Raw genomic sequence first — 27,149 nt, forward strand, 5'->3', positions numbered from 1 at the left:
CTTATCAAGAGGCTCCGGAGGTCATTTCGCGTGGCTCAAGGCGGCCCTCCACCCCCTCCCTCCTTGAATAAATATAGTTAAAGTTAAAAATACATAACCTGTAGATATTTACATATATCTATATATTATATATATCTGTCTATATTCATATATTTCTCTTTATAGATGTATCAGGTGAATGAAGTTATGTTGAATATATATGTCTAGATGTATCAAGTGAATGAAGTTATGTTGAATATATATGTCTAGATGATGGGACAATATTGAACACTGTTCTTTAATGAGTTTAGAGAGAGTTGAAACGAGGCCCTTCAACAAATATTGAAGTGCACGAATGAGGGGAGGGAGGGGGTAAAGTTAGACACTATTCAGAGAGGGAGAGAGGGGTTTACAAGTTTAGATACTATTTAAAGGGAGAGAGGGGAGATGTGGGGGAGGGGGGTAGGGTATATTCGGTTACTTATACTTGGGCGGGGTTGTACAACTTTTTGTAGGCAATTTCTTTCTTTGTAATAGATATCGTTATATTTCGCATACCACCAAATTCATGATCAGTTTTTTTGTTGCATTTTTGGACATTAAAAAGTTTTCAGAGTTTTTGCAACAAAATCAATTTTCTAATTTTTATATCATTGGAACTCGAAGTCGTAGGCCTTTGATATTTCAAACGATAAATATTCTAAGTTTGAAATATCAAAGGTATACACCATCAGGTTACAAAGATATAGGGAAGATGAAAATTTCAGTTAGTGGTAAAAACTCAATTCCTTTAAAAGATACTTACTAGAATAAAGGATGGAAATTTTTTTGAATCACCCGTAAAAATATTAAATGCCTAATTTTGTAGAGAATAAATATTTTTCGAGCAAGTTTAGCCGTAGAATAATCTAATTTTTCTTTTAATTACCTTATTAATTATATATGTACTGATTTTTTAAATGGTTAAAGGAATTAAGTATTTGCCACAAACTTAAATTCCTTAACCCTTTATCTTTGCAACCTGATGGTGTAAACCTTTGATATTTCAAACTTAGATTATTTGATTCAACAGAATTCATAGTTTGAAATATCATAGATTTAGGTTGCAAAGATAGCAAAGGCTCAAATTCTTTGATTAAGTTAGCTATATCCTGTAGTGAGAAAGCTGTCGATATATTTTATTGATTTGGTTTACTAGACTTGACTAGATCACGTAAAACTAACAAGAAATACTTTTAGTCCTATTTTAATCTGTAAAAAGTGTTTAAAATAAATATAAGCCAAACAAAAAGTAGAAATAGAAAATACGAATATCTACATAAAATGTGTAAAATGGGTTCTAAAGTTAGTACTCGTTGTTCTTTTAACCAAGACCTCCAGTTTACCGTGAGACAAGACTATAGACTATCAGTTATCAACATTAGACAGCCTTAGGGTCAACCCCCAGGGGAAATAGGTGCGTCCTACCGTGAAACAGATAAAATGTGTAAGAATTAGAAACAGAGGAAGGACTGGGGGGGGGGGGGGGGCTTGACAATAAAGCTTTAACCACTTTTCCAAAACAGAGTTTAATTTTAACACCAAGGTTAATATAGAGCTTTAAAAGGTAAAGGCAGTTCTTTTTTATATCCTCACTCAAGAAAAAAATATTAATATAAATATTTATAACAATAAAAACAATGCAAGCTGATAAAATATGATATAATAAGATGAATTTAAATTTGATTTTCAATGCATTTTCTTCTGACTGTAGTTGATACTAAAAAATTGCGGAAAATCAAAAAGGATGAGACTGTAAAGACCAAAAAAACACTCTTACAAAGTAATTGAGTCTTTCTAATTCCTTTATATTTGCAACCCAATGTCTTCGATCTGAGATATTTCAAATTATCTAAGTTTGAAATATCAAAGGTTTTCACCATCAGATTGCGAAGATATTGGGATTAGAAAATTTTAAAGTTTCAATTCAAAAGTTTTTTTTATAAATATCTTAACATAACTATGATGGATTTTAGGATACTAATTTAAATTCAAGTCATGAAATTTGAAATTAAGTTAGATTCAATGTTTACAGTTTAGAATTAAAGAATAATAAGGTTAGAAGTGAAGAGGTATAGAGAATATAGTTAGTGAAAGAAAGATTGTAATCAAAGAAATATAAATCAACATTAGATTTTAAAAAATGCATTTAGAGTTTTAGATCAAAATTCGGGGATACCGTATACAATTAATAAATTAGGTGCACCGACATATTCCGTATAAACGCATTTTAACATTAGAACTTTATCATATTAAAGTTACTACTATTGTACATTCTTAAAATGTGTTCCGCTACAAAATCAAAATGGCTTTTTTATCTCTCAGACTGCACTAATGAACATGAATTTTAACATTAGAACTTTATCATATTAAAGTTACTACTATTGTACTAAAATGTGTTCCGCTACGAAAATAAAATGGCTTTTTTATCTCTCAGACTGCACTACTGAACATGAATTTTAACATTAGAACTTTATCATATTAAAGTTACTACTATAGTACATTCTTAAAATGTGTTCCGCTACAAAATCAAAATGGCTCTTTTATCTCTCACACTGCACTACTGAACATGAACTTCATCATATTAAAGTTACTACTATAGTACATTCTTAAAATGTGTTCCGCTACAAAATAAAATGGCTCTTTTATCTCTCACACTGCACTACTGAACATGAATTTTAACATTAGAACTTTATCATATTAAAGTTACTACTATTGTACATTCTTAAAATGTGTTCCGCTACGAAATCAAAATGGCTCTTTTATCTCTCAGACTGCACTACTGAACATGAATTTTAACATTAGAACTTCATCATATTAAAGTTACTACTATAGTACATTCTTAAAATGTGTTCCGCTACAAAATCAAAATGGCTCTTTTATCTCTCACACTGCACTAATGAACATGAATTTTAAAAATCATATTTGAGATTATATTGTAAATACATGTAACATTTACGTAAATCAGAATTTTTTCTAAATACAAAGAAAAAATTTAATAAACAAATCATATTTCATATTTTTATTCAACTACAAAGCACGAGATAATACAAATAAAAAAATCACAATTTACTATGCAGTTTGGACCCGCCTAACCAGAGTAGGTTGTTTTAATTGGTTGGCCCACTATAAACGAATGAGAATTGCAGATAAAAACTATGTACATTGTACATTNTGTAGTTTGGACCCGCCTAACCAGAGTAGGTTGTTTTAATTAGTTGGCCCACTATAAACGAATGAGAATTGCAGATAAAAACAATATACATTGTACATTTAAATATTTAAATCTCAAAAAATAAATTAGTTCATACTAAAAATACCCTACCATACAAAAACGCAACCCTATAGAAACGATACCATTAAAAAACGTTACATGATAAAAACGCTACCATGGCCTTATTCATTACATAATATTCTCTGTTATCTGTTTTTGCCTACAGTTTTTATACTAACGATTGAAATATTTCACAAGTGTATTTATTCGATCAAAAATTCATAAAATCGAGTGAAATAAAATCACATGTGTATATACAAACATTACATAGTTTAGTTTTTAGTCTTGACCGGGAACTTTTCCAATGTGTTCAGTCTCCTAGTAAGAAAGTCTAAATTGGAAACAACATTTGAAAAAATAAATGTAAAAGTAAAAAAAATTCGTTCATTTTTATTTCCTTACGTTGATTCATTAATGTTCTTAAAATTTTAAACAAAAATGATTTATTGTTAATATGATGATATTTTACATACAATCATTAATGCCTAAACTTTAATTACGAAAACTATAAATTTTTTCGTATATTAAAGATTTGAATTCGAAAGTTCTCGTGGGAAACTAAAACAGGAAGTTGAAGATGGTCCGGAAGGTAGAGCTCATATAGGTGTGGACAGGTAGACGGATAAATAGATAGATAGAGAGATAGATAAACAGATAGATAGAGGACCAGATGCATAGCATAGATTACTATAGACAGGAAGTTAATTGTATCAATTAGGCTTCATAACAGAGACACGAACAGGCAAAGTAGGCAGAGCAGGCAGAGCAGGCAGAGCAGGCAGAGCAGGCAGAGCAGGCAGAGCAGGCAGAGCAGGCAGAGCAGGCAGAGCAGGCAGAGCAAGCAGAGCAGGCAGAGCAGGCAGAGCAGGCAGAGCAGGCAGAGCAGGCAGGAATCAGGATCCAAGATTGATAAACCTTTTTGCGCTAGGTCCCAAACTCGAGGGTAGGAGAGCGACCTGAAATATTCTTTCAGTGTTGACTACTTTAGGTTAAAAATATTTTGGTAATTTTATGCCGGCCATGAAACAAATAAAAGTATAAGTCTTGGAGCATTTAAGTGCTGGTTCGAACGATATTTGGAAGAAGTTTTAAAACGGTAACCTTAACATAATTGACTGTCTAAGGATGACACATTTTTATAATATAATTGATAATTTTGCATGGAGGCTGTTTTATATTTAAAAAAATATTTTTTTCAAATAAAATAAAAAGTTACGATTTTCGATAAATATGTACATTTAGTATGCAATCTTGAAACTGTACACTCTTGTACAGAGCGTCCCATACCATACTAGATTATCTCGAAAAATGTAGCATTTCTGCTAAAAATTTGTTCGCCATATTAAATTTTTCAAAATAATCCATTCTTCTTAAATTTTCTAATTAAATCGTAATTTAAACCCGTTGACGCGGTCTAATTTGATGTGGGACACCTTGTACATACCAGTTTGAAATCTGCGATTGAAAACGATAAATATGTAAAGCTTCATGCATTCGCAGTTGAAAAAATTAGGCCGAATTTGTTAAAAATAAGCCATGATTGGTATTAAAAGAATCGCCTTAAACCGAACGGATTCCAAGTTCCAAATTTGACGAGGCTAATTTCGTTCATGTTTCAATTTATAAATTTCTAGCCCGGCGTTACCCGTGGAATTAATAAGATCTTCAAATTTTGAAGAAAAAAATTGAGGGAACCACACTGGGTTATCTGCAATGAGTTCCCTCCAAAAAATTCAGCTAGCTAATTTGGTCCATCCGTTTTACCAGCTATAGCAAGAATATATATGTATGAGCGAAGAGAAAACCAAAATAGTCGAAATCTGAACAAAATAATTCATATCTCCGGTAATATTGAAAGCACAAAAAAGGCAGACCACATTTAGTAAATCCCAAGACCAGGGATTATTTTGTAATTATTAGATTACAATTTTACTTCTAAGATTATTTAAAAGATTAAAGACGTCATTAAAGTCATGTTTCGTGGAACACCCTGTATTTTAATTGGATTAATTTCTAAAAATAATTGCTTACTTTAAGGTAAAATAACATTTCCCTTCTTCTCTTCAGTTACAAAATGAATAAAAAAGAATTTTGATTTAAAAACTTAATTAAAGATAAAATTAAAAGTTTCTTATCAGAACATTGTCAATGCTCTAATCTCAGTTGTAAGGTATCTCTAGGCTTCAGACTATGCCTGAATATAAATATATATATATACATATATAGTGATGGGGGAACTCTGTATAGAATGACAAAAATGTTCATAGCAATTATGAATTGAGTGGGTTAACTTTTAAGGAGAAGTTTATAGACAAAGCAAAGCTAGTTTATTAATAAAATCATACAGAAAAAAAATATCTGTTAATTGCCCAATTCACAACAGAATATTCTCAACACCATGCCAAGTAAAAAGATCGATGATTTTTAGGCATATTAGTACACTAAATACATTATACAAAGTACGTAACATAATAGTACATAATTTTATACAAAATACATAACATATGAGTACACTACATTAAACAAAATACACACTAGCAACTATATTATACAAAATACACATTTTCACACTATATTATACAAAATACGTATTTGCACACTATATTATACAAAATACATATTTGCACACTATATTTTACAAAATACATATTAGCACACGCTGCTATAAATAATATACATACTTTTTACAATTTTACCAGAAAGAAAGTAAATTAGAAAGAAAGTGAATTATGCCAAATCCTGTGGTCCAAAGATCTCCAGGTAAAACAGTAATTCAGATTTCTGACTGGATAGTGAAGGTGAGAGAGGGGATGTTATGCAAATATATATTTCTGAATGGATAGGGAGGAGAGAGAGGGGTTGTTATGCAAATATATATTTCTGACTGGAAAGTGGAGGTGAGAGAGGGGATGTTATGCAAATATATATTTCTGACTGGATAGTGGAGGACAGAGAGGGGATGTTATGCAAATATATATTTCTGACTGGAAAGGGAGGAGAGAGAGGGGATGTTATGCAAATATATATTTCTGACTGGATAGTGGAGGTGAGATCGAGAGGGGATGTTATGCAAATATATATTTCTGATGGATAGGGAGGAGAGAGAGGGGTTGTTATGCAAATATATATTTCTGACTGGAAAGTGGAGGTGAGAGAGGGGATGTTATGCAAATATACATTTCTGACTGGATAGTGGAGGAGAGAGAGGGGATGTTATGCAAATATTTATTTCTGACTGGATAGTGGAGGTGAGAGAGGGGATGTTATGCAAATATATATTTCTGACTGGATTGTGGAGGTGAGAGAGGGAATGTTATGCAAATATATATTTCTGACTGGATAGTGAAGGTGAGAGAGGGGATGTTATGCAAATATATATTTCTGACTGAATAGTGGAGTTGTAAGAGGGGATGTTAAAAAAATATATATTTTTGACTAGATAGTGGAGGTGAGAGAGGGGATGTTATGCAAATATATATTTCTGACTGGATGTGGAAGTGAGAGAGGGGATGTTATAAAAATATATATTTCTGACTGGATAGTGGAGTTGAGAGAGGGGATGTTATGCAAATATATATTTCTGACGTGATAGTGGAGGTAAGAGAGGGGATGTTATGCAAATATATATTTCTGACTGGATAGTGAAGGTGAGAGAGAGGATGTTATGCAAATATATATTTCTGACTGGATAGTCGATGTGAGAGAGGGGATGTTATGCAAATATATATTTGTGACTGAATAGTGGAGTTGTAAGAGGGGATTTTATAAAAATATATATTTCTGACTGGATAGTGGAGTTGAGAGAGGGGATGTTATGCAAATATATATTTCTGACTGGATAGTGGAGGTGAGAGAGGGGCTGTTATGCAAATATAATTTCTGACTGAATGGTGAAGTTGTAAGAGGGGATTTTATAAAAATATATATTTCTGACTGGATAGTGGATCTGAGAGAGGGGATGTTATGCAAATATATATTTCTGACTGGATAGTGAAGGTGAGAGAGAGGATGTTATGCAAATATATATTTCTGACTGGATAGTGGAGATGAGAGAGGGGATGTTATGCAAATATATATTTTTTCTGACTGGATAGTGGAAGTAAGAGAGGGGATGTTATGAAAATATATATTTAATGAAACGCACTCAATATCTATTTATGTTATTGTAATGGGTATTAATCAGTGCGAAAAGTTATTTTATAGTTTTATTTGAGATCAAAATAAGAGTATTTTGACACCGAACATACTGAATTAATTTTAAAAAATTCAGTATTTGATAGCATCAAGGATATCAGTTGTAAGCCTGTAAGGTTTATTAAACATGAACTCCGAAATTTTATATAGTGCATCTCTGAATCAATCATTAATCTCTTATACAGTCCTACGGATTAATTTAATTCCTCTTCTATTCCTCTGCTTATACTAGGGTATAACTTAATTGATGATAATAATGATAGGGGGGGAGGGGGATTGTCCTTTTAGGAAAATGGACCTCATTTAAAGAATAGCTTGAGCAACTTCACATTAACATTGAAAATATTTTTATCTTTTTAATTAAGGTCAAAGTACAGCTGAATCTAGGTGGGGATAATTATCAAAAGTTTTAGTGGGGGCGAAAATGTAAATACCCCAAAAAGTCTATTTTATTAATGCCCCTGAATTCAACCCTAAACATTAAACAGTTGGGAATCTTATCAATAATGATTTTTTGTTTGTTTAAGATGGTTGGATTGCTCCTGTATGGAAAGCTGTTTGGTATTTACTAACTTCTATACCAATAGGAATATATTTTTTAGTTTTCAGTATGTCAATAAAAATATCATTAATTAAAACGTAAGCACATGTTTTCTCTGACGGATGATTGAAATGGAAACCAGCAAATCTAATAACTGTAGCGATTATCAGAAAAAGATGGAATACAAGGTCGACATTATGAAATACTTAGTATCTATATTTGTATTTGTGCAACATGCATTGTTTACTGTATATTGTGTACTATGCATAGTGTAACATGCATGTTGCGCTGTGTACTATATGCATTGTGTAACATGCATCGTGTAAGATGCATTGTGTAACATATGTTGTGTTACAATGCATTTTGTACTATTCATTGTGTATCATATGGTTGATCAATATTGGAATTAATTTTGGAGGCCTATTCGGTGATTTCTCCGATATTAAATCTTCAGTTTTGAAATTTTTTTTTATTGCAATATTTTTTAAAGTGAGTACTATGCTTTGTGTCCTTTGCATTGTGTACTATTCTTTGTGTAACATGCATTGTGTTCTTTGTAGTATGCATTGTTTACTATGCATTGTGAAGCATGATTTGTGCTCTATGCTCTTAACTTGTTGAGAAACAAAAAAAAGTATACGATCTTCTAGGAGAGGAATACAGGAAAACCTTACAGCTTAGACATGCAATAAATCTCAGTAAGGTATACAGTACACACTGTCAGTAATTCGTCTTCGTGTTCATACAAATCCAATTGGGTAAATAGACTTTATCACATGGATCAAGAGTGCTATATAAGTTCTATACTTATACTTTGTTGTAGCCCTGTGACATGTTGAATTGAAATTTTAAATTTCTTAATTTACCTTTTTTGATAAAGAAGTAGAAGTAATTGGCAAAATTCTCATCAGTTTTTGCTTGAGAGCTTGCAACCTTTGGATGACAGTTTTAAAATATTAACAATACAAATTATAATTTTTGTATTTCTATCAAGTTATCTACGGTGATATCTTCTTTAATAAAAAACATCCAGATCAGAATTATCTATTAACTCTCCATAGATACAATAATTACGTTTTTTTAGGGTTTAACATTTCCGGTGATGTTTCTTTTAATACTTTGGTATAATAGACTTACAACAGTAACTGCAGCTTATGCTGCTATTCATGGGAGCTATGGGTGAGCTTTTTCAGCAAATAATTAATATCTATATAATATATATATATATATATATCTAAGTTGTAATATCTGTTTGTTTGTCCGATCATAACTCAGGAATCCATGGACCGATTTGCTTCAGGTTTTGATAGGGAAAATAGGGAACATTCCAAAAATGTTCTTGACTCGGTTTTGAGATTCTAAGTTGAGTGGGTCGTCTGTTATAGGGGAAAATAGCTAAAATCGTAATTTACGACCAAGGGAGGGTAAACGGCGGGAGTAACTATGAGAACCCTGGGCAACGCTGGTTTCCTGGGCTAGTATATAATGAAGTTTTCGCTCATTTATATATTTGTCATAGTTGGTCAAACGGCTTCACTAAATTGGCTGAATCGGATCAATTTTTTTGAGGGAACCCATGGGTACCCTGGGGGTGATATTGCCTAAAATAAATTTGAATTTATTTTAATTTCACTGGAAAATTCTGATAAAATCTTTATTTAAGACCAAGCGCGGTAACGCCGGTCAATTCAGCTAGTTAAATATATAGGCCTATCTTTGAAAGAGGATTAGTTTCATTTAATATCATGTTATGTGTTATAGGGTGCTATGGTTAGTAAAAGAAGAATTATATCGTGATGCAAGCTGGGAGACACCCTGTACTCTAGGATCAGCTGTTACTCTTGTTATTGGAATGTCTATAATGTTCTGGACAAGTCCTTATCTACTAATCACAGGTTAGCAGCAAAAAAATTTAACAAAACTTTAAATAATTTAACAAGAATAAAAAAAATCGAATTAAAAAAAGAATTTTGAACAAAATAATTCTCAAATTGTTTCAGCCTATTTATACCCCCAGAGTACCCCTGAGTTCCCTCAAAAAATATCAGCCAATTTGCTCCAGCAGTATCCCAGTTATCTTTGAAAAATGGACATACTTAATTTCAAGAATATGAAGAAGGAAGGATTTGGTTTTTGACTTAAGAAAGACATAAAGGTTACAAATACAACAAGAAACAAGACTGAATAAATTCTCTAAACTCCACTCTATATATATCTTGTCCTCTGTGGACAACCCTGTATTTTCAGGAGAAGATTTTACATCTAAAATTATTAAAAGCTGTTAAGAACGATTTTTTAATCAGTTTTAAAATTGTTGGTACGAAACTTAATTAAAATATTAGGTTCATTAGAATTTTCACTTTCTTAATTTAACTTCACAAATGTTTTTGGTGATTTTTCAGGTAGTGAAGTTGTATTTTATCAACATATCAGTAACCCTGTATTGATATATATGCTGACTACTGTATATGCTAGTGAAGTTGTATTATATCACCATATCAGTAACCCTGTATTGATATATATGCTGGCTACTGTATATGCTAGTGTGAAGTTGTATTATATCAACATATCAGTAACCCTGTATTGACATATATGCTAACTACTGTATATGCACAAAAGATATATTTACTGCATAATTTAACTGTTCAGGAGGAGAAGGTGTGGAACCTGGACCTATTCAACTCTGTTTTATTCTTACTCTCTTTATATTTGGAAATTGGCTTCATCATTCTTCAGATGTTCAAGTAAATTAATTTTCCAAGAAAAAAAATTAGATTTTTGAAGATAAAAAAGACAATTATTTAGTTTTTTTTAACAAGAAGAAATTTATTCAGTTTTTAAAAGGAGGCACATTTTTATTTTTTTTTTAAACAAGCAACATTTATTTAATTTTGACACTTATTAGTTTTTTTACGGAAGACATGTATTTCGGTTTCTACAATAAAATCTTTATTTAGTTTTCTAACAATAAAATTTATTTAGTTTTTAAGAAGACATTTATTTAGTTTTAACAAAAAAACGTTTAATTCGTTTAATAGCAAGAAAATATTTATTTATATTTTTAACAAGAAAACATTTAAAAAATTCAATTTTCAGAAATATTTTGTTCTTCAAGCCAAGAGAGGACTCATAACTAATGGTTTATTCTCGCGATGCCGAAATCCCAACTATCTTGGAGAAATGATGATTTATGGATCATTTGCAGGTAAAATACTACAAATATATTTCATTAATTGCAGGTAACATACTACATATATATTTTATTAATTGCAGGTAACACACTACACATATATTTCATTAATTGCAGGTAACATACTACACATATATTTCATTAATTGCAGGTAACATACTACACATATATTTTATAAATTTCAGGTAACATACTACACATATATTTCATTAATTGCAGGTAACATACTACACTTATATTTCATTAATTGCAGGTAACATAATACATATATATTTCATTAATTGCAGGTAACAATCTACACATATATTTCATTAATTGCAGGTAACATTATACACATATATTTCATTAATTGCAGGTAACATACTTCACATATATTTCATTAATTACAGGTAACATACTACACATATATTTCATTAATTGCAGGTAACATAATACACATATATTTCATTAATTGCAGGTAACATACTTCACATATATTTCATTAATTACAGGTAACATAATACACATATAACCTTCTTATCATTAACTGCAGGTAACATAATACAAATATAACCTTCTTATCATTAACTGCAGGTATACACTGTACAACGTTGTCATTTTCATAGCTCTTATTTTGAAATTATGGATGAAGGTGAGAAAATGTTTTAAACTAACAAATGTTTTCAAAAAAAATATGTTTCCCCAAACATTCATTTTTCAATTCTTGATTGTAATGATGAATTTGATTGTTATTTCCATTTACCTGGTTTAAAAATAAAAGCGACAATGAATAGGATTTAGTATAAACCATGAGCTGTATTGGGTTCCTTGGATCTATCTCTTCATCATATGGTCTGGTCTATTCTTGCCTAGTTGGTTGGCTAAAGACAAGTAAGCAGTTTGTAATGCTAGTTATTAAAGTTATTAAAGGAACTGTTAGCGTAAATTCAGGTGACCTACCAACTATGGAGTATAGTGTCTTGTTTACAAACCATTATATTTATACTCGTTTTTTAGCCTAAAAAGTGTTTAACTCTGAAACGTAAACCCCATTGTTTTTGTGAGCAGAAATGCCCAAGTAATCTTTAATTACTCCCAATGGATATTTTTAGATTTCTGAAAGCGAAACATGAACATCTTATTAATTCTTAATCAAGCAAAGCTATTAAATGCACCGTTAAGAATTGGAAATACCATTTTATAAATGGAGGGTCACTTGCACTTGCACTTGCACTTGCATTTGCATTTGCACTTGCACTTGCACTTGCACTTGCACTTGCACTTGCACTTGCACTTGCACTTGCACTTGCACTTTACTTACTTTTTTGTCTGCATTGCCTTTTTAGTCAGAAATTTTTCTTCAAGGATCGAAATAGAAAAGCGTAGAAATTACCAGAATACCATTAAAATAAAATAAAATAAAATAAAATGTCTCATCTCATATTAGTTGTGTTGAAAAATATCGGAATTATGATAAAATCTCTGAATTGCCTCTTTGTCACAATGTCACAAGCAGTTAGAGACATTATAACATTTTTATGTTTTTGAGAAAACAAAGTTTAGCAAACATATTTGTATTTGACAAGACTGACATATATGATAATATCATATACACACAATAATATATATTTATTTACATTAGAATTTTCTTATGATAAAAAAATACGGGGCATTGTAGCATTATTATTTTTAGATCAATGTCGAGGTACAAAGAATGGTCTGAGTATACTTCAAGATCAGGACTCATTCTCCCCTGGCCGTTTAGTGTAAAATCCAATGCATAATATTTATTAATATAGTAATATATTTTACTCTATAAGAAAAACTGGTTCTCCTAAAACCTCCCAGTTAGGTATGACACCTAAACCAACACCTTGAGGAACTCCCATTCTGCCATTCTTCATCTCAACACCAGTCATGTGACCAGTACACACTTTGTTGTAACTAAATATAATTAGAAAATTAGATATGATAAATTCGGAAGACGAATAATGTTTTATTTTACTTCTGGAGTTAATTAGTTGTAGTTTGAGTGTTTTAAATATTAGACATTAGATCGCTTGATGACGTAACAATTCTTACATAAATACTTTGAAATATGCAGACCACATTTTAGAATTATCACGACCGAGAGAATATTGTTATTGTTGACGAACGAAATACCCACAAATAATTTTAATGATCTAAGACGACATTCAAGTCGTCTCTCGTCTGTCATATTTCGTGGGACACCCTGTATCTGATAAGTGCATTGATGCTGATAACTTAGCAGCAACAAACTGTCAATTTTAAAATAAATATAAAAACCTGTTGAAATCTGTAGCAGTGAACTGTAGTTTCTTTGGAACACAATGTGCTAAATGCAATATTGCTGCTGTAGTTATATCTCCTCCCCAGGTATCTACAAATACGGTATAGTAGTTTTATCCAAATAGTGTGAATGCTACGTACAATTGTATCTGACGTTATTGGTGACAGTATTGGTTTTGAACTCAAGCAATCAAGATTTAAACTCCATTATCAAAAAAAGCAAGTTTTAGGCGAAAAATACTTTAAAACGGTTCAACCTTTGAATTCATGAAAAAGACACAATTTTGTGAAATCTTCATTAAACCAATTAAACTGTAATTCTTTGTATAAAAAGCTATTTCCTAGACTTACTAATGCGTATTAGAAATGAAGAATGCCATACTTAAAGGGGGTGTTCGGGAAAAATGAAATGAATTTCATATCGATCGTTACTAATTTTACTTCTATCTCCGGCGTCTACAAGGAGAAACTGGTTAAAGACGTCTTATACCCAAGAGCGTAGCATCCACATTTATTATCCTTAAAATACCTCACCAGTCACAACAGAGTAAAGAATATTCAACGTGCAAAGGATTAGTGAACACTTTTATAGTGATTTAGTGCTATTCTTTTTACATCCCCCAAATTTTCAAAAATACAAAGCCATGTGTTTTCCTATAGTGCATGCTGATGCATGATACATTACTTCTAAAGGGTCTGTTGAGCTTTCAACTTTGTAGTTTTACCTTCTACAGTCATAGCTAATCCAAGTTCTGAGCAGAGATCAATTGCTTGTTTTGCTTTGGTAAGACCTCCAAATTTACTAATCTTGATGTTTACAACATCTGCACAACAATCGTTTAACTAAAATTATTTAATCTTTTAGTTTTTTTTCTGTACATATATATATATATTAGGATGACACATACACGAATGGGGTTAAACATTTTTTGGAGGTTTCTATAGCACCGTTAGCACGTGAATTTCCCTGGAAGGAGCTGGTTCATTTGGTGTACCGTCCCGTTTTGCCTGGTATACTCTGTACTGTACAGCTTGCTCTAGCTAGTTAGCTGTCGAACTTAAAGGGAGTGACCGGCAATATATGGGATGTATGGTGGTTTGAACTGAGATTGAAATATTTAGGATGCCTTTAAGGCATATAAAACGTTTTAAAGATCTGTACTCTTGTGAAAATTTTAAGTTGATCAGAGCATTGCCTCTGGAGGAATTCGTTTTCGGTATTTCGGCAAACTCTTGATTTTGGTGAAGGTCAATAACCTCGGATCTCAAGTTTTCTTTGTGATCCAGATAGAGGGCCACAATGAGAGGCTGCATGCAAAATTTTAACCTTTATCTCAATTTTAGAATCCCTATCCTTAATAAGAATAAAAAAATTTCCTGAAACTCCTTTCACCTAAGTTTTTCATCAAGTTAGAGCAAAACATGTTTTTACATTTCCATACTAAGAGAACCTATGCACCTTTTTGATTTTATTTCTTCTTGTGTCACTCTAATATATATATATATATTAGAGTATATATATATACAAATATATATATATACATATATGTATATAGTATTTTCAACTTTTTCAGTTTAAATATACATTTTAGATGTTTAAATATATACATATGTATATATATATATATATATTCATATATATATATATATATTCGACGATTCTGTACTTGAACAAGAACTAATTTAATGGTTATTCACCATAGATTGAGTGGAGTGTTAATATTAATTTTGGAATTTCTTTTTACCATACGCCTTGCAGTTAGTTTTGTATGGTCTAAAACGGACATTTTATAATAAAGCTAATGTAATGCAAATGCACTGTAAAAATAGAGCAAAAAAATTTAATTATCCAAAATTTGAATGACCTGATTCAGAATAGTGTGAATATCATCAATAGATTCGTCCAAAACAAATGGAAGGTTGGTTTTCCGTCGCACTGTCAAACATTCCTAAAATATAGGTGTATCACATTTAAAGGGACTGTTCGCGAAAATGTAAATGTTAAATTGAGCATTTTTGGTTCGTTTTTAATTTTTTAGGTAAAAATAACAGCAAACTTTAATAGAATTTAGTTTTGGAATTTTGGAAGTTATATCAACTAAAAAACGATTAAAAAATAACAAAATATCAATAAGATTTGATAGTGTTTAAATTATGCAACTTTGTAGTTTGAGAAGCCAGTGTTAGTCTGATATTATTTGAGAAAATTGAAAAGTATATATTCTACCTGATATGTTTTACAAGGTTGCTCAATATATACATCCACGTCTTTTACTGCAGCAACTACTCGCAGTGCCTTTGTATTGCACAATTATCAAATAATTTTTTCACTTTAAAATTAAGATGTCGGTTAACATGAAACTTAGTCTTTGGCAAATTTAGGAAAGGGGCCGGTTTGCCCGGATACCATTTTCCTTGTGTTGCATTCTTCTTAGAATCGAGATATACAGAGTTACCCACAAAGGATGTTAGTTTAATGACGACCTACAGCTCTTCAAATATAGCAATTTCAGGACGAACTTTGATTTCCGCATTCAGTATAGTCGTTCAATGCTATGAATAAAAGAATTGATGAAAGAAATAAGCTTATAGCTGTAAATAACCAAATATCGAAGGAAAAAGTTTATAGCTGGAAATAACCAAATATCTAAGAAAAAAGTTTATAGCTGTAAATAACCAAATATCTAAGAAAAATGTTCATAGCTGGAAATAACCAAATAAAAAAAGTTTTTAGCTGGAAATAACTAAATATCTAAGGAAAAAGTTTATAGCTAGAAATAACCAAATATCTAAGAAAAAAGTTTATAGCTGGAAATAACTAAATATCTAAGGAAAAAGTTTATAGCTAGAAATAACCAAATATCTAAGAAAAAAAAACGAATAAATTCTGTAAAGTCATCTTTGAAATCTCATATATTAATGGTGCCTGCACTAAATACATTATTATGTTATTACAAATAACATTTTTTAAACAGACAGAAGCTTTCGTATCAACCAACATTAACAAATGATATATATAGTATTTTTACCTCATGTGCAGTCCAACCAGTATTAGCGTCACCAACCAAAACATCCTTTGTATAATATATTTATTTATTGTACAATGTATATGATAATGTATAATTATAATGTATTTGTATATTGTATATTGTATATGTTTATTTATATTGTTCAATGCATATTTATATTGTAGAATGTAAATTATACAATGTATATATATTGTATATTATATTATAAATCTATATATAAATTTGGCTTGTCTGTCTGTTTGTCTGTCTGTTTGTATCCAATAAACGTCAAAACGGCTGAACCTATCAGGCCCAAATTTTTTTTGGGACATCTAGGGACCCCAGGGAAGGTTTATGAATGATTGAAATTTTAAATATTTGTCTCCATCAAAATTCGATCTTCATTAAATTTTTGAAAATTTTGAAAATCCACGAAATTTTTTGTGAAAATCCACGAAATTTTTTGTGAAAATCCGCGAATTATTTTTGTTTTGTTTTACGATGTACACAAAGAAAACATGTTCACAATTAATTTAGAAGATGGGTGCGGAGCTCCCTCAAAGACTAGTATTATAAAAGGCATTGTATATCACTGTACAGTGTAAGTTTCCAGTATATTGAAGCGAATTATTGGATGATTGTAACAATGATGTTTAAACTCTCATTAATCTCTCGTAAAATCGTATTATTACATGGCATTAATTTTACTCCACGCAAATTGTCGTTTTAATCCCAATTTACTTTTTTCTCTTTAATAAAAAAGAAACATATAATGGTTTGTTATCCTACAGTTTACAAAGTTTATACAAGATGTCGTCTTCAACCGAGTTATTGGATTTTTACAAAATACTTCAGCTAGTTATATATGGAATTCTTTTATTTACCTTTGACTCCATTACATTTCTGCAAGTACGTATTCTATCAATATCTTCACTAGGCTCTCCTCCAAGCTTTAGTTGAAACCTTTAATTAAAGCTGAACAATTATGAATCTTAAAGGGAGTTCATTTATTTTGTTAATTTTGGGGTAAACTAAATAGCTTATTAGCTATTGATTAGTATTGGTCTTACTTTTAAAAGACAAATGTGGCCGGCCCATGGATCAACTATAGTTGTTCCATGGGCCGGAGAAAAAGCCGACTTTTCGTTCAGAATTCGAGAGGAAAGGGACGATCCCGCCGTCTGTACACTTTTTGATGTTTTTTGTCTATGTCATTGATTAAAACAAATTTCGAATATAAAATTAAACTGTGGTATGTAATTGTTAATTCATAAATCTCATAATGTTTAGATTTTTTTCACTTTCTATTTCTAAAAGTTGTACTGTTTCTCTGTAAAAAGCTGAATAGAACGCCGCAACGCGGCATGAAAAATAAAAGGTTGCGCGCATACGGATATGGGATTATAAATTATAATTGGGTAGTTAAAAATAAATTGGACAACTGATTTAGGGGTGTCATAATTTGAGGGGGGAGGGGGAACTAGGATTTTCGACCTTTCTGGCAATATCGGCAGATATCGGTTGGAGAACTAACAGAAGCTCTATGGGTGTGTGGAGAGCGGTTCTCCCAACCCGCTCCGAAAGTTAAAAAATAAATTTGTGCTTTCACAATTACCGGCCAGCTATTTAGAATATCGTTCAGATTTTGTTTAATTATAATTAAAACTAAAATTGTTGAAATCTGAAAGAAATTCTTTAAATATCCGGTAATTTTAAAATTAAAAAGAACTTGGGGATCTTGTGTTTATGCTTGGTTGGTTTATAAATGAGTGCCTCAATTCCTGGGAAATTCCGCGGATTTCCCGCAAAATTGTTACTTGCCTCAAATTATATCAAGGATCAAAGACGACCTCAAAACGTCGCCTTGCTGTCATGCTTTGTGTTGAAACTCCTCTACGTGTATAATTATTAATCAATAATTAGATAAGAAAATTATACCTGGTATACCCTTCGTTTTTGTACTTTAGTACTAGATTTGCCATACTCTCAGGGGTTCCTTGACTGATGGCTCTACATAAATATGATTTTTAAATTAAATTACGAGACTTTAATGATGACGTTCTAAAATTAACCTTTTGATTTACAGATCTTAAGGTTACATTTGGTATTTTTCAATAAATGCAGCCTCTTTATGATATATAAGACAATATTAAAAGGAATAAACAAGTTTACAGTTACAAGGGAACAAAAAACATGAGAAAAAATACTTTTGTAGAGTCGTTTCTAAAGTCTCATCTTTTATCAGTTAACTGCACAGTTTTCTGTTGTTGTAAATTTTGATCATAATAAACAGTTTATTATGAATACCGTTTAATGAAAGAGTGTCATTAATGATTCACAAGGCCATGGTTAAACCTGTCCGTGACAAAGGAGAGTACATTCAAGTTATTACCTAGAAAACCGCATCCGGAATTGTTTAAATTTTAAGGTAGACAATAATTAAGTCGTCTCAAAATCATTGCAGTTCACTCCGAACTAGATAGATGTAAAAACCAGTCATAGAACAAGCAATGTGGATCACATTTTAAATGTCGCACTTTGGAAGAAATATTAAAATTATAGCCAATCATGTGGCGGAATTAATAAGAAATATTAAAATTATAGCCAATCATGTGGCGGAATAAACCAGCGGAAAAGTAAAAATTTATTAGAGCCTTCATAATTCCTGATTTTCTTAGTTGGGAGCAACTATTCATTAATTGGCCAAAAAATGAGTGTACTCTTAAATGACAAAGAGTTCTTGTTAAAAATGTGCATTAAAATAACTCTTTTGAGATCTTTATATTTTTTTAATGCGCGTAATATTTTGTCACCTGTACATAATAACTCCAGTTGGATTCATATTTCCTCCGAGTAAAGTATTTACTGGCAAGCTTGTTACCTGAAAATAGACACATAGATACTGCACATTCACTCAAAAACGATAATTTCACAAAGATACAATATCCTAAGGTGTGCCTTCCTAAATGTCCAATAGCCGCTGAGATCGGCCTTTAGAGTTTGGGAAAGTACCCTTCTACATAAATTCACCCCAAGAGATAAGAAAAAAGATTTTAAAGGCAATGCGAACCGAGGTGAATCAACTGAAAATAACATTGTTAAATAGACATTCTAAACAAAGTTTCAAAAACAGACTTGCAGTGAGGTATTGCTACTGAGTAAACAGTTTTTATAAAATATTTGAGGTGTCATTAGCTGTCACCGTGTGTAGAGATTAATAAAAATCTATGAGATTTGATAGATTATTAAAAAAAGAAATATTTCACCTTGCCCAGAATATCCCAACAGGCCATATCTAATCCTGATTTAACGTAAGGATGTCCTTTTAGTTCATAATCCATTTTGAAGTTTAGTAACCTGGCAAAATACACGACTATAGTTAGCAAAGAATCCTATAAACTGTTTTAAAAATCAAAACCAGTTTATGATCTTTATAAATGTGTCCTAAAATTAGTTTAAACCACGGAATACGAATAAAGGGAAATGGCACTGGTCTGGCATGAGAAAGCCTGTCGCACTGCTAACGAGTAGTTTATTGTAAACTTTAATCAAATTATATTCTTTGCAAGCAAATTTGGCTTTATAGTGTTGACTTAAATGTATAAATAGTACATTGCATGTATATTAAACTTATTTTTAAGTAAACAATTAACAATAAACAAATGTACTCTCCTAGACTGTACAAATACCGAGATTCTATATACCTACAGTTCACACCTTCAGTTCGGTATTACTTACACACACATTTTTGGTACAGACACGAATACATGACGTTTCCGCCCCTTGGTTTAAACCCGTATAACTTCAAAGAATCTTAAAAATAGAAAATAGTAAAGTTTTTTCTAAATCCAATATATCTTTGCAATCTCTTACAAAATTAAATATTAAAATAAATCTTGGAAAACAAAAAATAAATGAAAATAACTTTCTTTTCTTAACTTTGTAAGTTGTAACAAGCAACAAACTTAAAAATTTAAAGATTTTGGATTAGAAATTTTCATTTTTGTTTAAAAATGATGCATTTATAGTTCCTTACTGTAAATATTCCTTTGTGGTAGAGAGTTTTTCAACTACTTCTAAAAAAACTTGATGCTTCTCAGAGAAAATATATTTCGATATTTTAAATATCCTTCTCAATAAAGTTCCTTACTTGAGCATTGTCGGATCCATGCCAATTAGTTTAGGTCCCAATTCTCTATAGACATCCAATCATACAAACAGTACATACATACAAAAGTGGTGGACCTGAGCGGGGTCCTTTCTTGGATACAGTCGCGGATCAACACATTATAGATTTATATCATATAAGCCTGATCGTTACATGATGCAAACCGATAAAAGGATTAATCGATATAATGTTTACTCGTACCAGCCCGTCTAGTGTACCCAGTATGTGGTTGACCCAGCCCGTCTAGAGTACCCAGTATTTGGTTGACCCAACCCGTCTAGTGTACCCAGTATGTGGTTGACCCAGCCCGTCTACTATATCCAGTATTTGGTTGACCCAACCCGTCCACTGTACCCAGTATGTGGTTGACCCAGCCGGTCTAGTGTATCCAGTATGTGGTTGACCCAACCCGTCCAGTGTACCCAATATGTGGTTGACCCAGCCCGCATAGTGTACCCAGTATGTGATTGACCCAGCCCGTCTAGTGTACCCAGTATGTGGTTGACCCAACTCGTCTAGTGTACCCAGTATGTGGTTGACCCAACCCGTCTAGTGTACCCAGTATGTGGTTGACCCAATCCGTCTAGTGTACCCAGTATGTGGTTGACCCAGCCCGTCTAGTGTACCCAGTATGTGGTTGACCCAGCCTGTCTAGTGTACCCATTTGTGGTTGATCCAACCCGTCTAGTGTACCCAGTATGTGGTTAACCCATCCCGTCTAGTGTACCCAGTATGTGGTTGACCCAGCCTGTCTAGTGTACCCAGTATGTGGTTGACACAGCCCGTCTAGTGTACCCAGTATGTGATTGACCCAACCCGTCTAGTGTACCCAGTCTGTGGCTGGCCCAGCGCGTTTTATGCAACAAATTATAGCGGGCTGAACCTATGTGATAATTCATACCTGTGCTACAGAACTCTTAGTTTGAATAGGTGAATTGGAGAATGAATGGAAGGATGAATGACAGGATGGGATGGGTGGATGAGTGAAGGAATGAATGTATGATTTTTCCTGATCCCAGCTCTAACTCCTGCAGCATAAGATGGTAGATAGTTGGGTCCCAGGGGAACCACCTCACCAAACCTAGAATTGATTGTTTCTAAAAAAAAATTAAGGGCGTTTTGCAACCTCTATTGAATTCTCAAATCATGTTAGAATCTTCTCTTTGTGTATCACAGAAATCAACATTCCAAAATGTTGCTAATTTTCTTGTTTAATTTTGTAAAGAATATATTTCTTTTAACCAAAAAAAGGACTCCTGCGTTTGTCTGTTAGTAATATCTTTTACATTTTTTTCAACTGTAAGCGTCTTCTTTTCTTACAGAAAAACAAGAAAATATATGGGTTATTTACCCCACTACGCCTGAGTCTGTGAAAACAGCGATAACAGTGCTGTCATAAACACTGACAGATTTACCATCAGCCCAGCAGTAATCACCATCAACCTAGGTATAGAAACTTGAACATTACTTTATACTGCAAATAAACCTAATGAATGCCGAATGCGATATGTCTGGTACGACTTTGTGACCCCGTAGCTCCAACAGTTTATGACATTTTTATTCTTTTTTATTTTATTGCGAATTGTTAGTTAATGTTCTTTTTTGTCTGAGAATTAAAAACCTGTGATCTTATTTTTGTACAACCAGTATGTAGTAAATGCCTTACTCCATAACAGTTTCTCGAACCGTATCTATCCAGGTACAACTCAGATTCTTTTGACTATCAATGTCGACACACGGCTGCAATCCTGTGAACTATCAGCGCAAGTACTACTGAGCGCGATCTTATATATAACGCAGTTAAGCAATCACAATATGGGTATGACGGAGTTATATATATCTACGTACATTGAATTGGTTAATCGCATGATTTACATATTTACTATTGAGCACATTTTACCTATGGACAATATACACCGTAATTTACATGAGCCTCTATATTTGCTACAAGTATACAACTTGCGGATTTGTACAGAAAGACGCACAAGAATACAAAACTTCTTTGGACGCTGTTCTCTTTTTTTTAAGACAATTACATTATCAAGATGTCAGAGAACTAAAGTTCAGTCTAGTAAATATAAGCTTAAACTACATCATATATTGCACAATTTGCACATTTTTTGTATTCAAATATAAATTACATCTATGACATAATCTTAGATTTTAAAACTATTCTGTGCAGTTCTTAATTATCATTGGTCATCTGAAGAATAATAACTATTTATAACAGTGTTATTTTGGTTCGCAATGCTATAAAGTTTTTGGACATAAACTTTTCCTTTCTCGAGAACCTTTTATACATATAGAGAAAATTGATTAGTGTTATAGGCATTTTTATAAAACGTTTGTGTACTTGTCTTATTTCAATGGTCATTTCTAGATCAAACAAGCTTTGAAACAAAGCAGAAGTCAAAATATAAAGTTTATTTCAATTTTATTTTCATTTCAATTGAAAAAAATATTTTGGAAATATCCTTTTTTTGGAGAATATCCGGGAACCAATCAAAATCTTATAGCACACGTGCTATAATGTACATACACCCCATTTAACTTTATAGCACGATGATTACTTTATAGCACGTTCATTATGAAATTCACGATGAATTGAAGAAGAATGATAAAGTATACAATAATTTCATAAAGATAGTTTTGCTATCCAATCAATGATACAACAATTATTTGAAGAGAAGCTGTATATTATTATGCAAAAAAATCATAGCATCTATCCCCATCCTATCCCTTCCAAAATGATTATCAAAAGTATATGTAAAACAAAACACTTTATTTATATGTAACCATTGATAGATATCAAAATATAATTTTTCTTATTTATTTTGCTTAAATTTCCAAGTTTTTTTATTTCTGAAAACCTTTCAAGTTAATAACTTTTGTTCACAATAACTTGTAAGAGTTCAGAGTGGCTTTATCAACCCCACACATTATCGACTTAGTTAGATTTAAGGGTTCGAGCGTACATATTTTAGTCGCTTTAGGTTTAAACTATTTCAGGGGATATTAGTTCCAAAACTAACACTTGCCCCGTGTGTTGGAAATGGGCCAAGTATTTGTTTTGGAACTAATGTCCCCTGTATTTTGTAAACACATACTCCCTCTTATATCTCTGAAATTAAATTTTATTACTTTAAAAAACGAATAGAAAAAATAATCCTACAGGGTTACCCACAAATTATAAGACTGTACGGAATTTATACATGTCTATCATTTAAAAACGGCAAAATTCAACCTTTAGATCGTCCGATTCAATGAGAATTTTAGGTCATCATTAAAGGCTCATCTTTTGTGGGTAACCCTGTATAGGTTACCAAGGGAAGGTTTGCTTGGTACACAGATATTTTTACAATCTTCATTTTTTCTGAAAATTTAAAACCATATTATTGAAAGCATTAAAAAACATTTAGAAAAAACTTCACTTGAAACTTCAAAGAAAGCGTTACAAGCGTCTTATTCACTCTTACAGTGTGGAAATTATAGTTCTTGATTATTAACATAAACTTTAACACACATATCTATTATTAAACAGGATAAACCTGTTATTTTTCTCTATAAGATCAGTGTATACATCTTGAAATACAGGATGTAAAGATAAAAGATTGTATAAATTGTAAGTCTCCGAATTTTATTAAGACATCTTTTTCAAAAATAAGTTGTCATCAGTGTTCGAAAAATCAATTTACCGGCTTCACACTTTGCTTGTATCTTCAGAATAATAAAGCTGTGGGTCTCCGATTAAAAACTTTGGGTCTCTAATGAAAAGCTTGGGGTCTCCAACCATACGCGTTTTGTTTTATAAATAAACAATCTTTAAAATTATGGAATTTTGTTTAATGTTTTTTATTCAAAACGTATATGCCGGCAAAAAGTATAATAGAAAAAAGGCTAAAAATTATGTTTAATAGGTCAAATTGTGATCGAAAGTCACAGCTTTTTGGAACTGTTAAATCCACGTGGGCTCTCCGACGCAAAAGGGTTCTCTTAAAGTAACTNTCTTGGGTCTGTTGACACTGCACAGTTACTGTGTCTCATGTTCATTTAACTATTTAAAGGTATATCTTGGGTCTGTTGACACTGCACAGTTACTGTGTCTCATGTTCATTTAACTATTTAAAGTTATATCTTGGGTCTGTTGACACTGCACAGTTACTGTGTCTCATGTTCATTTAACTATTTAAAGTTATATCTTGGGTCTGTTGACACTGCACAGTTACTGTGTCTCATGTTCATTTAACTATTTAAAGGTATATCTTGGGTCTGTTGACACTGCACAGTTACTGTGTCTCATGTTCATTTAACTATTTAAAGTTATATCTTGGGTCTGAAAGTCAGCTTCCTATTCCAGAGTTTTCTGGTTCTCACTGTAAATAAATAAAAAGAGAAAACAGAAAATAACGCAACCTCTCTAATCTCTTTATCCTCTTTAATTTAAACCTGAACAGAGCTCTGCAACAAGAAGATGTATAAAACCAATATTGGATATCGGAACCAACACACACATCCCCCCCCCCTCCCATTCTGACCGATTTCCTCCAATTTCCCCCCTTAACCACCACCCCATCCCATCACCACCCTGTATGTAACTACCAGTATTGATAACCTATATATATGCAGAGCTTTGCACAATCAAAGAGCTCAATCTTATTTATTCTTCCCCAAAGATCCCCCTGGGTAGAAATCAAATTCCCCAAAAGATTTCCTACCCCTGAATCACCCTCCACCCCCTCCCCCTCCCCCACCCAATATTTAGTACAGTTAAGATTAAATATTGATTTCTTTATGAATATATTTTTGTTTTAACTTTGTGGTCGTTCAAATAATGTTTAAGAAAAAAACGACACTGGAATATATGGCTTGTAGTGTAGGGTTATCAACAACGAGACTTTGAATAAAATATACATATAAATATATATGTATATCTATTGGCTATGGTAGGCTTCAAGGGCGCTTTGCATCCCCCTAGCGGCCATATTTTCTTCGTAAAATAAAAACCTAAATAAATCGCAGATTTGATCCTGATATATATCAGTGAAATATTTTCTTCCTGTTTCAGATTTATCCTAATCTTATTCCTTCGGAAATTTATTCTTGATTTCCAATCTTCTTTTTTGGCAATTCTGTTCCAGCAAATCAGAGAACTTAGATTGGCTCGTCCATGATAGATAGATTAGATTTTTTCAGTTTAAATATACATTTTAGGTGTTTAAATATATATTTTCCATCTTTTAAATATATATATATATATATATATATTAGGCTATTACAGCGCTTCGCGCCCATCTTCCATTTTCATTGTGCACATATTCTTCTTGTGTACATAGCAAATAAAACAAAAACAAACTAAATTTTTGGTGGATTTTCAAAATTTTCAAAAATAGATTCTTGATGGGGGCAAATTTTTGAAAATTCGATAATCCATAAACCTTCCCTGGGGTCACGCGAGGTCCCTCAAAAAATTTGGGCCCGTTCAGTTCAGCCGTTTTGACGTTTATTGGATACAAACGGACAGACAGACAGACATTCAAAGTATATATATATAAAGAATTGTAATTAATCTGCACAAAATAGGAAAAAACTTTAAATATCTAAACATATCATGTCATGTTTGTGCCTAGTGTAATTAAAAGAATTCCAGGTCGTCCAAAAAGCCCAATCCTTGTGATTAACATGAAACAATGAAAATTTTCGTATTTTCAAGAAACAACAAAATTACTCATCAATACACCCTTATGATAAGTAAGACTAAATATGAATAAAATATAATATCAGAATTTCGAGTTTTCTTCAGATAAACCAAGGTTTTAATGCAAGGAAAATTATTTCAGAGGTGTACGCATCTTTTCTACTGCAGTGTACTGTCTCTGGGCGGTAATGTAAACACAAGACGGATGTCGAAGCCTGACAAGGGAGCCATCTTTCATATAAATAATCAATGAAATATTCTGGTCATATGAAACTATTATGTGAATTATCAAAATTATCAAAATGTAATGCTTTTAACCTCCTCGGATATTGAACGAACACTGATTATCTATTCTTGTTTACAAATTCCGCCCAGAGAGAACTGGTTCCAATATGTACGCAGAGTATACGCAACTGCAATTAACTTTCTTTGCATTACATTCTTGAGATAAACATTGTATCTAACTGTATACTTGTCTATACTTTAGAGTTCTATGTTTTCTAAACACTTGTAAGAAAACATTTTCTCTAAATTTCTTTAAACTTTAGAATTTCCCTTTCTTAGGATATGGAGGCAAGGGAGAAGGGGAGAAGGGGAGAAGAGGGGGGGGCTAGTAATAAGAGGGAAGGTAGGGAAGGGGATATTTCAATCTTTTTCTCATTCATCTTCCTACTCTACACCTTTAAGATAAGGGGGGGGGGGGGAGGGAAGAAATAAGACCTAGAATATGTTATATGAAGAAGAATGGAACTATAGTCAGGAACAAATTATC

The 27,149-nt window shown here is 32.0% G+C and overlaps 2 protein-coding genes across 3 annotated transcripts; one reads left to right on the top strand and one right to left on the bottom strand.

Annotated features, from left to right (window-relative positions):
• The first annotated feature begins 5,985 nt into the window (after window positions 1-5,985).
• Window positions 5,986-13,204, top strand: LOC111703215 (uncharacterized). The gene is made up of 9 exons (XM_023475098.1): window positions 5,986-6,052; window positions 8,014-8,073; window positions 8,678-8,730; window positions 9,112-9,206; window positions 9,789-9,922; window positions 10,677-10,771; window positions 11,124-11,232; window positions 11,991-12,087; window positions 12,890-13,204. Exons 1-9 carry the CDS (start codon window positions 6,022-6,024, stop codon window positions 12,978-12,980), a joined length of 765 nt encoding a protein of 254 aa, XP_023330866.1. The 5' UTR covers window positions 5,986-6,021; the 3' UTR covers window positions 12,981-13,204.
• LOC111703214 (cis-3-hydroxy-L-proline dehydratase) lies at window positions 12,969-24,051 on the bottom strand. Of its 2 annotated transcripts, none has more exons than XM_023475097.1 (14): window positions 24,006-24,051; window positions 22,034-22,125; window positions 21,695-21,763; window positions 20,665-20,712; window positions 19,781-19,871; window positions 19,328-19,395; window positions 18,453-18,524; window positions 17,399-17,477; window positions 16,536-16,580; window positions 15,734-15,802; window positions 15,372-15,455; window positions 14,232-14,349; window positions 13,504-13,597; window positions 12,969-13,140 (listed from the first exon to the last, which is right to left on the bottom strand). In XM_023475097.1, the coding sequence occupies exons 1-14, from the start codon at window positions 24,048-24,050 to the stop codon at window positions 13,005-13,007; spliced, it is 1,110 nt and encodes a 369-aa protein (XP_023330865.1). In that variant the 5' UTR covers window position 24,051; the 3' UTR covers window positions 12,969-13,004. The 2 variants fall into 2 exon arrangements, with proteins under 2 accessions (XP_023330865.1, XP_023330864.1); XM_023475096.1 differs by having other exon boundaries at window positions 20,665-20,709; window positions 21,692-21,763.
• Window positions 24,052-27,149: the final 3,098 nt, after the last annotated feature.

Source organism: Eurytemora carolleeae, unplaced genomic scaffold (assembly GCF_000591075.1).
Source record: "Eurytemora carolleeae unplaced genomic scaffold, Eaff_2.0 scaffold467, whole genome shotgun sequence".
Taxonomy (NCBI): domain Eukaryota; kingdom Metazoa; phylum Arthropoda; class Copepoda; order Calanoida; family Temoridae; genus Eurytemora; species Eurytemora carolleeae.

What these genes read in the sequence shown, in the direction of transcription:
- LOC111703215 (XM_023475098.1), top strand. Translation starts at nt 6,022, where the DNA reads ATGCCAAATCCTGTGGTCCAAAGATCTCCAG. An exon ending in GCTATTCATGGGAGCTATGG is followed by an intron (nt 9,207 to 9,788) that starts GTGAGCTTTTTC and finishes TATGTGTTATAG; the next exon opens with GGTGCTATGGTTAGTAAAAG. An exon ending in GATTTATGGATCATTTGCAG is followed by an intron (nt 11,233 to 11,990) that starts GTAAAATACTAC and finishes GACAATGAATAG; the next exon opens with GATTTAGTATAAACCATGAG.
- LOC111703214 (XM_023475097.1), bottom strand. Translation starts at nt 24,050, where the DNA reads ATGAAGATTGTAAAAATATCTGTGTACCAAGCAAACCTTCCCTTG. An exon ending in CTGGTTGGACTGCACATGAG is followed by an intron (nt 15,803 to 16,535) that starts GTAAAAATACTA and finishes TGCAATACAAAG; the next exon opens with GCACTGCGAGTAGTTGCTGC. An exon ending in ACTGCTACAGATTTCAACAG is followed by an intron (nt 13,141 to 13,503) that starts GTTTTTATATTT and finishes AATTATATTTAG; the next exon opens with TTACAACAAAGTGTGTACTG.